The sequence below is a fragment of the Watersipora subatra genome, chromosome 1 (genome assembly GCF_963576615.1).
Source record: "Watersipora subatra chromosome 1, tzWatSuba1.1, whole genome shotgun sequence".
NCBI classification, from domain to species: Eukaryota; Metazoa; Bryozoa; class Gymnolaemata; order Cheilostomatida; family Watersiporidae; genus Watersipora; species Watersipora subatra.
The window spans coordinates 15,032,130-15,045,334 of record NC_088708.1 but is presented as its reverse complement, the minus strand read 5'-3'; the positions used below and the strand labels follow the sequence as shown (position 1 = coordinate 15,045,334).

General features: G+C 35.0%; 1 protein-coding gene across 1 annotated transcript; it reads right to left on the bottom strand.

The window, feature by feature from the left end:
* Positions 1-1,107: 1,107 nt before the first annotated feature.
* On the bottom strand, positions 1,108-2,550 carry LOC137407371 (ciliary microtubule inner protein 1-like). The gene is made up of 3 exons (XM_068094009.1): positions 2,425-2,550; positions 2,221-2,302; positions 1,108-1,839 (listed from the first exon to the last, which is right to left on the bottom strand). The coding sequence occupies exons 1-3, from the start codon at positions 2,484-2,486 to the stop codon at positions 1,582-1,584; spliced, it is 402 nt and encodes a 133-aa protein (XP_067950110.1). The 5' UTR covers positions 2,487-2,550; the 3' UTR covers positions 1,108-1,581.
* Positions 2,551-13,205: the final 10,655 nt, after the last annotated feature.

Sequence of the window (13,205 nt, the reverse complement as noted above, 5' to 3'; positions counted from 1 at the left end):
CATGTGTAAATATGACTCTTGACAATTTTAGCTAGTTTTAATACATTTTAGACCAATTTTGATCCTCACACATTTTTTTAGTTTGAGAAAAATCTCACCAAGCTAGAAAAATGTGTGAGTGTCAAAATTGGTCTAAAATGTATTAAAACTAGCTGAAATTGTCGAGAGTCATATTCACACATGCTTAAAAAAACCTTCGACCTGTATTAGCTTAAAAATAATTTGAACTCGGAAATAAAATTACTGGTTTGTTGAGATATTACTTAAAATGCATCTAGTAAGCCATTGGGAGCAATTTTATGACAATCTGGCATGATTTTAGCCATCACGCAGCGTCACGCAATTCATCACGCATATTACTAAACCCATCTTTAACCCGACACTATGCTGCCTACTGTATACCCGGCTGCTGACACACACAGGTATTCATACACTACTGTCTAAATATACTTCTTTGCTGCACTCAAACAAGTCTCAGAAACTCTCATTTACTTTGTCTCAAGGTGAGTGAGGGTGGGATCTTGTGGCAACAGCAACAGATATTGTAACCGGACTGTGTATTGCAATTTACTAGACCCGGCATAGTTCTGCCTTGCACCAATAACAGCATCCTAGTATCTACCTGCATTATGGCAGTACAGTGGGTATAATTGGTAGCCCATTGGATAAGGGCACACCTAAAACCTACTCAAAGCTAAACATTTTCTCTGTTATCAAAGTAATATATAGAATACCTTAACCTTTAGGTCAAACATCTCAAAACTAAATACAATGTATTGTGTATTACCTATTAGCACAGAGCTGAATTCTTCAAAATTGAGATATTTCATGCAAAGGAATGACACGGCATATGAGCCTTGTTAATACTGAACACTAAGGGATATATGTGTCATTATATTACTAATGGGGTCCTTCTTTTGGTAGAATATCAGCATTACATTGCCGAACGCATCTTCGCAGAACAAATCTGCACCGAATAAGGTTGGTGGCTGTCTGGAGCATTACAGAAGCACCGGTTCTCTCCTGAAAGGTAGGCTTTTGTTCATTAAAACTATCTATTTGTTGATGAAATTCGCCAAAATACAATTAATCAATGTTGAATAACAGAATTTGATCTTTTTCAGGGTATCATAAAAAAAAGAAAACATGGTTGAGATGGCTGTTCAGGCGCAGAAAATATGAAAAGCAGCGAATGCACAGATCTGTAAGTCAGGAGTTGTTTGTATAAGAACTGTAACACAAGAACAGCGACTTCGCGGAGCAGCCGATTTATCTCTCCAGTGAAAACGTAACATACAAAACAGACAATGATTATAAAATTAGAGAAATGATCAATGCATAGTGATACGACAGAAGACATTTTTGAGCAGAGCCAACTAAGGAAAACATTTATAAAAAGAAATTACAGAATTCTTGCAACTCATTTACACAAAATTTGCTTTAAAAATTGCTACATTCATAAATTATAAAAATGCATAATCAAAAATAATAATATGATTTAACATTGAGCAAGTGAGTCAGATCTAAGCTGACGGGTCTGTGACAGTTCTAACAATGTTTTTGTATAAGTTTTGTCAGATATTAGCTCACTGCCTCGAGGGGCCACTTCAGTTGTTTGACAAGAGTGCCTCTGTTACGAGCATAGCCACCATAACGCTCTAGACGATGATCATAGCTGCCGCTGCGCCAACCATAAAGACTCGTCGTGGTTCTTGGAAAAGGGATTGGTGATGGCTTGACATGAATGTACTTCTCTACTGGTGTAATTGGTGGAAGCTTCAAGTGAGGTGGTAGTTCTTTGGGCTTGTTTTGTTTTTCCGGGAAGTCATCTTTGACAAGCTTTTAAAATTAGGCATTTATTATTAGCCAATATTTATAACAAAGGTATTTTTAAACACTCACAAGCCTAGCCTCTTATGACATATATGTTTTATGTACATGTAGTTTTAATAACTGGATATGTCTTTGAAATCTAGCAGGCAAAATTGAAGCTTCGCTGTCATTGAATCAAGTATGACAAGGCTGATTTTGAATGCATTTTTTACACATCAGTGAGATGTCTGAACTTTGAAAAGATATGTAGGCTTAACGCTTATGACTAATTAAAAGTTGGTAACTGGTAAAACACAACATTTAACGTTGAATTCGTAGAACATATATTTTTAGACCTACTAAAGATATTATTATTATGATAAGCCTCCACGAATTACAAGTACTTACATCAGAATATCTTGTTTTTAAGAATTGCCAATTTCCTGGCCATTTTTTGGCAGCTTCTGTTTCCATATGGACATGATCCTTCCTTTAACAAAATACATTTCGTTAATAACTTCTTAACTAGTAGAATTTCTGACAGTCTCTAATCAAGAATATAATTGAGCATTAGTATTTTACTTTTTTTAAACAGACAAAAATTTACTTTACCATATTTCATCATTGGCAACAAAGTTGCATTTGGCAACTGCAAGCCCTTGGTTATCAGCCATCAGAATGAGTTTCGCTGTTCGCTTTCGGCCAAGTTCACGCAGCTGTAATAACCTGTTTACTGTTGCCGAGTCGGAAACCGGATACAGGTGGTTGTTATGGCTACAAGTAAGATAAAATAGCACGTTGTCTATTAAAAACATTTTTGCATAATTTTATTAATTTTTTAAATGACTTTTACATAAATGCTAACACAAAGCGTTCTATAATAAATTGAATTATAAATACTAACCCGTCATACACTTGATGTTGCGACTGAACAAACGTGTTGGAAAAACCGAGATCGCGCTGTAGCGAGTTCTCTTTACCGCTCACTCTTACATGTTTTTGAAGCAAAAGGCTCTTGTTGAAGTGGCCTTCATAGCAAATTATTTTTAAGCAGCACTATTATATAATCAGCTTTAACAAATATTCTAGTTTACCTAGAGCAACACCCTTAGACTTGATAGCCGCAATAATTCTTAGGCGTCTAAGAAAGTATGACAAACTCTGTAACTGTCCTATCAGATATTGTGTTGGTTTTAATGTGAGTATTACCTTTGGATGACGTTTTTTGATTGTTGATGCCGACACTACGAAACTACAGATTTATTGTGGGATATCAATTAAAATGAAGTTTTAACCATGACTACTGCTGAAAATAGGTGATTGTTCTGTTTGGTTGGTACCAAACAGTTTGGTTGGTTGAGAAGGTGACCATCAGCAACAGGAGTTTTATTAGTTTGTTACGTGTAACGATCTATATATCAGAGGTTCACCTAGCACTGGCACATCTATGAAGAAATAAAACTAGCTGTTAGTACAACAATGTATGAAATTGTAAACATCACAAATATTAATTCCCTTTACAACAGAAGAAAAATGAGCCACAAATTCTGTCCAGTATGTATAACACAAAATAATCAAAAGAGAACAATGCATAAAAATTTTTTTGCACATGCATGCCAATCATTAAAGAATTTTGGCTGCGTATGAACTAACACAAAAAATCCTATCACCAGAGTCTATCTGCTGTGCCGCTACATCTTACCCCAGAGGTCGTGAAAGCCCCATCTGCGGCTTGAGGAGCAGATTCCCTCAGTCTGTTGTCTATATTTTTTTACGGCAGGGTTGGGCAACAACTAGTACATTTGGTAGTCATGATACATTGAAGGAGTTATTGTTGGCTGTCTCTTCTGCCAGGTAGGTATTACAGCAAGGCTGTGCTGTCTTTCGCCACGTTCACCAGGCACAGGAGAATTGGTCAACACTGCATCGCTTTTCGAGTCTGGCTCTGACTGCTGTAACATTGAGCTATCAGTCGAGCTTTGACGATTCTGAGCTGACTCTTGCTGGTATTTGGCTGGAGCAAAAGGGCCAAAGTCTACTAGATTACGTCTGGCAGCCTGTCCTAAGATACTAGAATCTCATTTTCTTACTGTCATTATGTCTTACGAGATTGCAGATGAGGAGTAGCGCAGGTGTACCAGTACCAATCTGTAGAAGATCTCTGGCAGATCTGTTGTATTGGTTCTGCATATTCATTAGTTTCTGCACTTCTGTTTCACTATGGCTGATACCAAAGAGCTGTAGAAGGTATAGAGCTGGTTACATGGCCCTTCTGTGAAGGTTATATTATCATACCATGTCGGTAAGTATATTTTTGTACTTAGTATGGCTAGGTATATGTCCTTAACTTTTCTAATAAAATTTTTGCCATTTGCTATTTTGCCATTAGACTGCTGATGTTCGGGAGATCATGTTATATGTATGAAATTTTGGTTTTGGTTAAATAGTCTTTTGTTTTGTGTGTTATAATATCCATCCCAACCTTGCTCAATGCTGAAGTTGGAAAGCCATGACTGACCATTGTCTCTTGTTGTTGGGCAAAGTGCATGCTACACGTTTTTTAATTTATATTTTGATATTATCTACCATTTTAAACTAAACTGTGCTCTTTTTGCTTTTCGGATAACAGTGGCTGTTCCTAATGACTGTTATGGAGTTTGGCAGTATTTCAACTCCAGCATTTTGGAACTGCTAACCTAGAGCAAACCTATAGCCTTTGCATATTGTACCTCTAAGAACTGCCAGTTCATCATGATAAGAGTATTATACTGTAGTTTCAGATTTTCAGGTATCTCTGTTAGGGTTAACAGCCACTCTAATGTAACGGTCTCCTAGAACTCAATCATGACTGGATCTTGTTTGATCACCTCTTCTATTAGGGTATAGGCGGTTTTTGAAACAAGGCCGTTTGAAATTAAATGCACAGAGTCCAAAGATTTAGTCAGTTGTTTCAGTCAAGATCTGTTTTAATGTACATCATTCTGGCTTATTTATAGACCAACTTTTGTTGATAACCTGTTCAACATCAGGTTTGTAAACTGCTTTTACAGGATAAAATACTGCTGCAGTGCCAGCAGCAGCATTCGTAGACACTGGGGGACTTGTGTAATGGCTTGTTGAAGGTGGTTCAAGAGGTGCTTGGTTAGTATCAAAAGTAATGTTCAGATTTCCAAATACAAACTGATTGAATTTCTATAGACGATAGATATAGACTGTAGAAGTTCATCTTATTATCCGGCAAACTTCTAAAACTATAGCTGATCAGCTGGCTGTTGTGGAGAACAGCCCCAGGCTTTCTGTACTGGGACCAGTCTAAACCACCACAGGTTGGCTGACTTTGCAACATTAAAGACTAGAGCTTGAAGAAATGAAACGCTTTATTTTTTGCAAGGTTCTTCTTTGATCCTTTTCCCAAACATAGCATGAATCGCTGACTCTAACTATTGTCCTTGGCAGCTTATACTCAGCGGAGTGTTTGAGATAAATTCATCCAGGTAATTGATGTGTCCAAGGTATCATCTAACGCCATTACCATCTGCTGGAGCTTTCATGTCTGAAATGGGACCGATTAAGCTTGGATCAGGTTTCACCCATCTTTTGTCACTCTATGTTCTATATATAGAGCGTTATATATATATATATAGAATGTTCAATATATGTATATATTGTTCTATATATGGGAGCTCATCCGACAGAAAGTTGCACTTGACCTTAATGAGATTTCAGTTAACATGCCTTGTTCTCATCAATAGTTTCAGTGTCTGATTGTGAACTTTGACAGCTTATCCATATGTTATCTACTTCCATAGATGGTAATGTCATCGGCCACATTTGTGACATCACAAAAACCAATTAGAGTAGGGATTCCCAACTTTTCTTTGTTCAAGTACCCATTGGGCGTCACATGGCAAACAATGTACCCTTTTACAAAACAGATTTTAATCAAGGATATCTTTGGTTTGGTTTAATTTGAATAATATTACATCTGTTCATTATCAAAATATGCCACTTAAACAAGTAAATAAATGCTATATGGTACAAACTTCTTTGTTATTTACTAAATTAATTATTGATAACTATACGATATAACTTTCATAGATTGTAGTTTGTACTCTTGTCCGATTTTTTCCCTGGATGTACAGCACTATACAGCACTAAAAAAAATCAAATTAGATTTTCAAACTCTATACATACATTAGACCTACAATGAAGGCAAAATGTGATATTGCGACACACTCTGCTAGGCTTACAAAAAAACTCACAAAAAAGCAGTTTAAAAAAATATGAAAATTATTATGAAGTCACTGTATATCCCTACCTGTGTATGCAATAATAATTTCTCTACTATTGATAGCAAAATTCTGGGCAAGTTCGTTCCTTTTAAAAGCTTATTTAACTTTATTACCTGATCATGTTTTGCTCACTATGCTGTCCAAAACGAAGTGAAGAATAAGTTTGCAGCATAGCGGCGATCAGTTGAAAAAATCACGTTGCACTCGTAGAAGTTTACTTGCTCTACAGCGTGCACTTAGTTTAGCGTCAGTTAAAGAGTTTTAAATAAGAAAAACTGTTTTAAACATTTCCACAGAGTGGATTTAGGGACTTGGGGCGAGCCCATGCCCATGGGACGTAGTTTGAAAACTCCTGATCTATACATCAATAGTCTACTCAACAGTATTAAACATTTTTAAAAACCGAAACAGATTGTTTATATTTAGAGTATAAATTTGTAAAAAGGTCGCAAACAACCATTATTGAAAATTTGCTGTCTGGGTAAATGCATATTTTATTAAGATACATGCACTAATGAGAAGAATTCAAGTCTTGCAAAAGTGCGATACAATTAAAAGGACATAGCTCTTTCAGCCTTTTCAGGTGAGTGTTAGGAGTCAAGAGGGTTATTACTATAGCAAGTAAATATATTTATAGTAGTTGAGATAAATGGTAAAATAAGTGTAATGTTATGTAATATCAGAATCAAAATATCGTTCTCCGAAAAAGAAGAATGCTAGAAGGAACTCTTTTCGATGAAACAGCTTCATTTAAAAACAAATAAGTCCTAAAATCGTGTATAAATTTGGACTCATTGCAGCCACAACAGGTGACATCATGAAGGGAGCAGTGAAATTATTTGTCATTATAAGTCTGGTTACTTTGTAAAGCAATGATTTTAATAGTTTTTTATGATTGCTTTATAAAGGATAATTCAACTTGATGATACATCGACTTGTAATACTGATTTGCTCTGCTGTTAAGCGTGCGCTTATAAATAGATTAGTGAATGCCCGGCGTTGCTCGGAGAATAAAAAAGTCTTTGCACAGAAAATTTATTTATATTTAACATATACAACACTTACCATTCTAACTTTTAAACTTCATTTTATGAGTAAAATGTTTTGTTCAGTTAAAATAGATTAAAAAATAGCATAAACTAAAAGAAAAAAATATAACAACTGTAAGAGTGTTTGAATGTGAAATAATTAGGAAGTAATGGCTAGATAATTTGTTTTGTTACAATGATTACAATGAAAAATGTTTTGATACTGGTACAATTAATACGAACTGAGAAAACAAAATAAAGAACATGAATATGTTGAATTAATAATCACAATTAGTATTGCTACATAGAAGTTTGTGTGTAAAAAGGTTACTGTTGCAGCAAAAGTTATTCATCAAAACTTTGAATACGATGATACTGGTTCTTCTCGATACAGGTATGAATGTAAAGATAAGATATCAGAATTAAACACATCAGTGAAGTGCACAAAGGTACTTTGTCTGACTGAATAAAGAGAGAATGCAGAGGCAAATCCTACTCAAAAGTTTCTATGTGAACAGTTTTCAGTTTTTAACTGGCGAATGCCCTTTGGAAAACCCGGAAATTGAAGTTTAAAATTGTGCTGTTATTGCTACAAATTCGAAATTGAAACAGCATATTTGAAAATTTCAAATTAAAAAAGATAACGACTTTTAAAAAAACCTTCAAGTTTTTAAAACTTTTAAAAAACTTGAAAGAAAAACAAATGCAAAGGTAATCTATATAAAGAAAAGAAGCAGATTTTATTTGTATTTAAAGATTGTGGAACAAAAGGTAAGTGCCAAGGAATCCCTATAAATTAATGCGCTATTATCAGAATTAAGGAAACATAGTGTGGCTGGGAAAAAGTCTTATGAGCAGATGAAATAAGTTAGAAAAGCAAATAAATGTAGATGTGTAATAAATAGCAAGTATGCAAACTACAAAACAGGTTATTTGATAATGATACATTTAATACTAACTAAAAACTCAAATAAAAATCGTTATTTTGTTGTAATCAGTACAATCGCCAAATTTTTATTTCGAGAGAAGTTTTTGTTGATATCATATGGGCAGAAAACATATTCGCCTTAATATGGTGAGGACGAAAAAGCGTCGTGTTTTATAAAGTTAGGCAAAAATATTTTATAACAGGGGCATCGTAACCTTTAAGCGCAATGTATCAATTAATACGTCATTTAGCGTGAGAAATTGGGAAAAGGGTATACAGTATATAGTAAGAGCTACGGAAGTGTAAGAGCCTTCGTAGACTTGTGGTTAGATGATTGGTTTACAAACTTGCGGTTACAATCTTCGTGAAATCTAGCACGATGCGAGTTTTTCATTCCAAGATTTTAATAGCTGTAGCATATAGCTGACACACATATTCACAGAATCACAGAAACATAGATTTATATATATAGATTGGCATCAAGGTGAAGACAAAATTGTTTATGAAAACACAGAGAACTCTACAAACTCTTACTACTATATTTATTGCGAAACTTTATATTTCGTGCGAAACTTCAGAATACGTAGACTTAAGGAGCATTAACAATGTCATGCATTATTGCTCTATCTAAAGCTTAGTGACATAATTTCGTTTCAAACTTCGTTGATAGCTGATGTTGCTCCATGTATAAAGACATCAGTTGGTAGTTTGGCCAACACTTAAGTTTGTTTGAAAATTAAGTCAGTTGAAATTAAATAAAAGAACATTGATAATATTTCATATGCTATCTGCTATGTTCGACTTCGAATGTTTAACTTTATTCAGAAGCCAAAATTACAGCTCTATTACAGCCCAATGTTGACGTTAGTTTTTTTATCGTGTGTTGAGAACTCTAAATACATGACATCTATTTTATATACTGGCCTTTAGGGCAGTATATAGTCATTGAGTCTGCTCAGTTGTTTCCTGGCTCACATCGGTCGAGTTCTGGCGGAGATGAGGTATGGCTGAATCTTGTTGATATTGAGACTTATCTTTCCTTTCCATCACTGATGACCTGGCTGGACATAGTGGCAGTCATATCGCCTGTCACTTCTGTGCTAGTTTCAGTTGAATCTGTTTTTGGTAGATTCTGTATTTTGGTCTTAGCTATCAATAATTGCTGCGGTACAAGGTTTGTGTGGCTGTGCCTCTGACCGGGTAGCGTTTGTCTAACTGCTTCTAAACCATTGCTGGTCTCCACTTCTCTGGTGGATTCACACCACTGTCTCTTTCTGCAGTGGCGGCAGATCTTTTGTATGCTGGTCATAGTATGTTTTGTTTCAGATTGGCTTTGACCAGTTTTCTGTGAGTGTCCTTGTCAGGGACAGTTATGTTCATCGTGTGCTGTAGCAAACCTGTGCGTCTGCGCATGAGTCTTACCGCTGGTAATGGTGCATTTCCACCTCTTGGAGAGTTTCGTTAAGTCAGGAACGGCAAGTAGGGGTCATCTGTTTGTCAGCAGCATCATCGGCGTTTCCATTGCTCTCTCTACTACTCCATTTGACTGCAGGTCAATGGGACTTGAAGTTATGCGTTGGAATTTGCAATTTTTTCGCAGATACATGATGTTAGGATACGTTTTTGTTTGAGAAAGCAGCATAGGAGTCAATTAGACTGTTGGTTTTAATATTTTTATACATGTACATGTATCTAAACTTTAGATGCTGCAAAGATATAGATACTAAACCTTAGAGATTCTAAAAATATATATCTATCCATTTGGCACTTTAGAGATATCAGTGTCTAAACCATAGACTTGAGGTATTGATATATTAACCATAGATGCTTTCGAGGTGTAAACCTTAGACACTTTATCGATATGGATATCCCTAAAGCTTATATGCTTTAGGGATATTTTTACTCCTAAAGCATATACGCATTAACGGTAGGGATATCTGATTCTTAGATAGTTTTGAAGTATTGGCATTTAAACCTTAGACACTGTAGATATATTTAGGTGACATATAGGCTTGCAGTTGCACATTTTTTGCTAATTTTGATATTCTCGTAGGCCCCCTATTTTGACTATTTCGTCTTCAACTCAACTCGCTGGTTGCTTACGGAAAATTTTGTTGTTTTGCTGTAATTTCCAGTCTGATCCTTCTATAGTTTTATCAGTTGAAACTTCTGATAAATTTGTTGCAGTTTTTATTTCGTTCACTACACTTCTTAATTTTTGTTTGCCCTTTAGTGACTTTGTGAATCTTCTCATCACCTGTTGCTACTCTCTGATGATTGGTTCAGCTCTCAGTTTTCTAATTAAGGTTTTAATTGTCTTCCTGGGGTTTTCCTGATATTTATTTAATACCTGTAATATAAAGAGAAATGTGCTGTGCTTAGATATCCAAGATGGCGACTGCCTGTACCTTGGAAAGCTAGAAGTCTGGATCCAATAATTATAGCACAACCTCAAAGATACATATTATGAACAATACCTACAGTATACTGAATTCATATTTATTCTTTGCACATTCAAAAGTGCCTACTGCTATTTCTAATCATCTTAGTATGTTATTGTTTCTAACATTTCGTTTATTCATTTATTTTTGTTGCATGTTTTGATAGTTGTCATATATGTTAACTCAGGTATTACGAACTTTTTTGATAACCATGCCTTTATTCTAATCAGCTGTATTTAATCATCTGCCTATCAATGCAGGTGGTTTGTTGGCCTCGCTGTGTGCACATGATGCTTTTTCTTTGAATCTTGCTCTTTGAATCTTGCTTTCATCACTCAGGAATGTTTTTTTTAATTCCTGGTTTCGTAACACGGAATCAGTCAGATTTTAAGGCGCTGAAAGGTGGCGAAGACGAGTTCATATTATGCTGAGACAAAGCAGTTTGATAATTCTCAAAATGTGTTTTTGCTTCTCACTTTCAACTCCTGTTTCCCATTATCGACAGCTTGGCTGTCATTTATGTAATCTTACTACACTGTATTTATTTTTCTGAGTGCACAGCCTGCGGTTGGTACATTCCTTTCATTGCAGTTTCCTATGCATCTGTAACAGTAGAACTGTGTAGTCAATTTTAAAAATAGCTTCTGCTGTTATTCCAACGACTTTGAGTCCTTTCAGTGTGTTTACAAGTGTCTACCAGTAGTAACATCATTGTTTTTCTAACATCAGTATTGCATCATGGTCTCAGTTGCTGCCTGCCCAGCCAGTAGTATAGTATTCAGTATGTGAAACTTCATATGAAATATGAGATGGACTTTTACCAGGCTCAAGATGAACATGCAATTTGTATGTTATGTGTATTGGAGCCATTAACTATCACTCCTATGAGCTATAACTCCAAATAAAATATATTATGTACTTTTAATGTACAAATGCATCAATTTAAAAACATAACTTTGTCAGTCATATTTATCGAGACCGAACTATGGTAATGATTTTCTCTTAGTTGGCACAGTAGAATTTGATGAGTGCTCTTTGAGTGCAAGAGTTTCTAACAATATTAAAAAGTAATCAAGCTGTTTAATTTTGCCACTGCAACTGGTGCATCACCTTGTAATCAGACCTACAAGTTTGTTTTCATCAAAGTCAAGTCAAAAATGCGAATCAATTATGATTACTATGCAAACTGACTATCAGAAACATTGGTATATTTACTAGGTGAATGCCTGGCATTGCTTGGGTAATAAAAAAGTCTTTGGACCGAAAATTTATTTTTATTTAACATATTCAACTTTTAAACTTCATATCATGAGAAAAGTGTTTTGTGCAGTTCAAATAAATTAAGAAAAAAATAAAACAAATGTAAAGGTGTTTAAATGTGAACTAATTAGCTAGTAATAGCCAGAGCCTGTTTTGCTACAATTACAATAAAAATGATTTGACACTGATACAATTATTACAAACTGAGAAAACAAAATAAAAATCATGAACAAATATGTTGAATTAATAATAACAATGAGTTCATAGAAGTGTGTGTGTAAAGAGCTTACTGTTTTAACTGAAGCTATCCATTCAACCTTTGAATACAATTATACTAGTACCTCTTAATACTTATACAAACGTAAAAATGAGATATCAGACTGTTTTGGTTGGATGCTTTGTCTGACCGGACAGAGAGAGTATGTAGATGCAATTCTTACTTGAGATAATACAACAATCCAGATGTAAAAGTTTTCAGCAATCACCACAGAGAAGAACCAGAAATTGGAACTGGTAATAGGACATTTGAAATTAAAACGTCACATTTGAAAATTACAAATTAAAAGAATAGTTAGTGAATTCTGAAAAAGCTTTTAAAAATTTTAAAAAGCAAAACAAACGCAAAAGGTAATATTAACTAATAATAAAAAGTTCATCTTCATTTAGCGATGAAGATACCGTTGAAAAATAGCTAAGAATGATGAGAACGGCTTAGTCTTGTGGTTAGGCGCGCATGTTTCCATACTTGCTGTTGCATTCTTTGTATGCCCAAATCCAGTACGACACACATTTTTTGTTCCTAAAACTTTATCACTATAACTGGACAGACGACCAACTTTGACATTGATATATATTAGTTTATAGAATTTTTCAACTGTCAAAGCCAAAGTTTATTACATTCCACGGATTTACTTTTGGCATTATTATAATTGTTATTATTATTATTAAGGGCGTATGAAAGTCTGCTGATTACCAGATGTGAATTAGGCAAGCGTCTGAGACAGAAGTGTGGTTGGAAGCATTAGAAATTACTGTGACACAGTTAATTACACATACATCACACAAAGTGATATTGGCAAAGAGGAAAAGCAGACACGCAGACAGATTGCTCTTTTGTGCCTGTCATTCAGTCAACCTGTGCATTGAGCCAGATAATTAGCTCTCTATCAAAATACTGACAAGCGACTATTTTCCTCAAAACTCCTTAATTATCTAGCAGCTGTGCCAAGTTCAGGTCTTCCATGCTTCTCCACTCCAGCTGGTCTTCAGTGTCTAGCAACCGCAAGGCCTTCCGGTCTGCACGGGCATATATCTATGTCATGCTTGTATTGTATATAGAGCAAGTCTGATATTTTTGCGTGTTATAATAAAATTTGTAATATCATCCAGGTGATTATAGAACAGGCATTAACTATCACTCAATTATCCAGTACCTATTATTTGT

Coding starts and splice junctions, on each gene's coding strand:
- LOC137407371 (XM_068094009.1), bottom strand. CDS start 2,486: ATGGCTGATAACCAAGGGCTTGCAGTTGCCAAATGCAACTTTGTTGCC. Junction 2,303..2,424: donor GTTGCCAATGATGAAATATG/GTAAAGTAAATT, acceptor ATTTTGTTAAAG/GAAGGATCATGTCCATATGG. Junction 1,840..2,220: donor TAAAAACAAGATATTCTGAT/GTAAGTACTTGT, acceptor TAATTTTAAAAG/CTTGTCAAAGATGACTTCCC.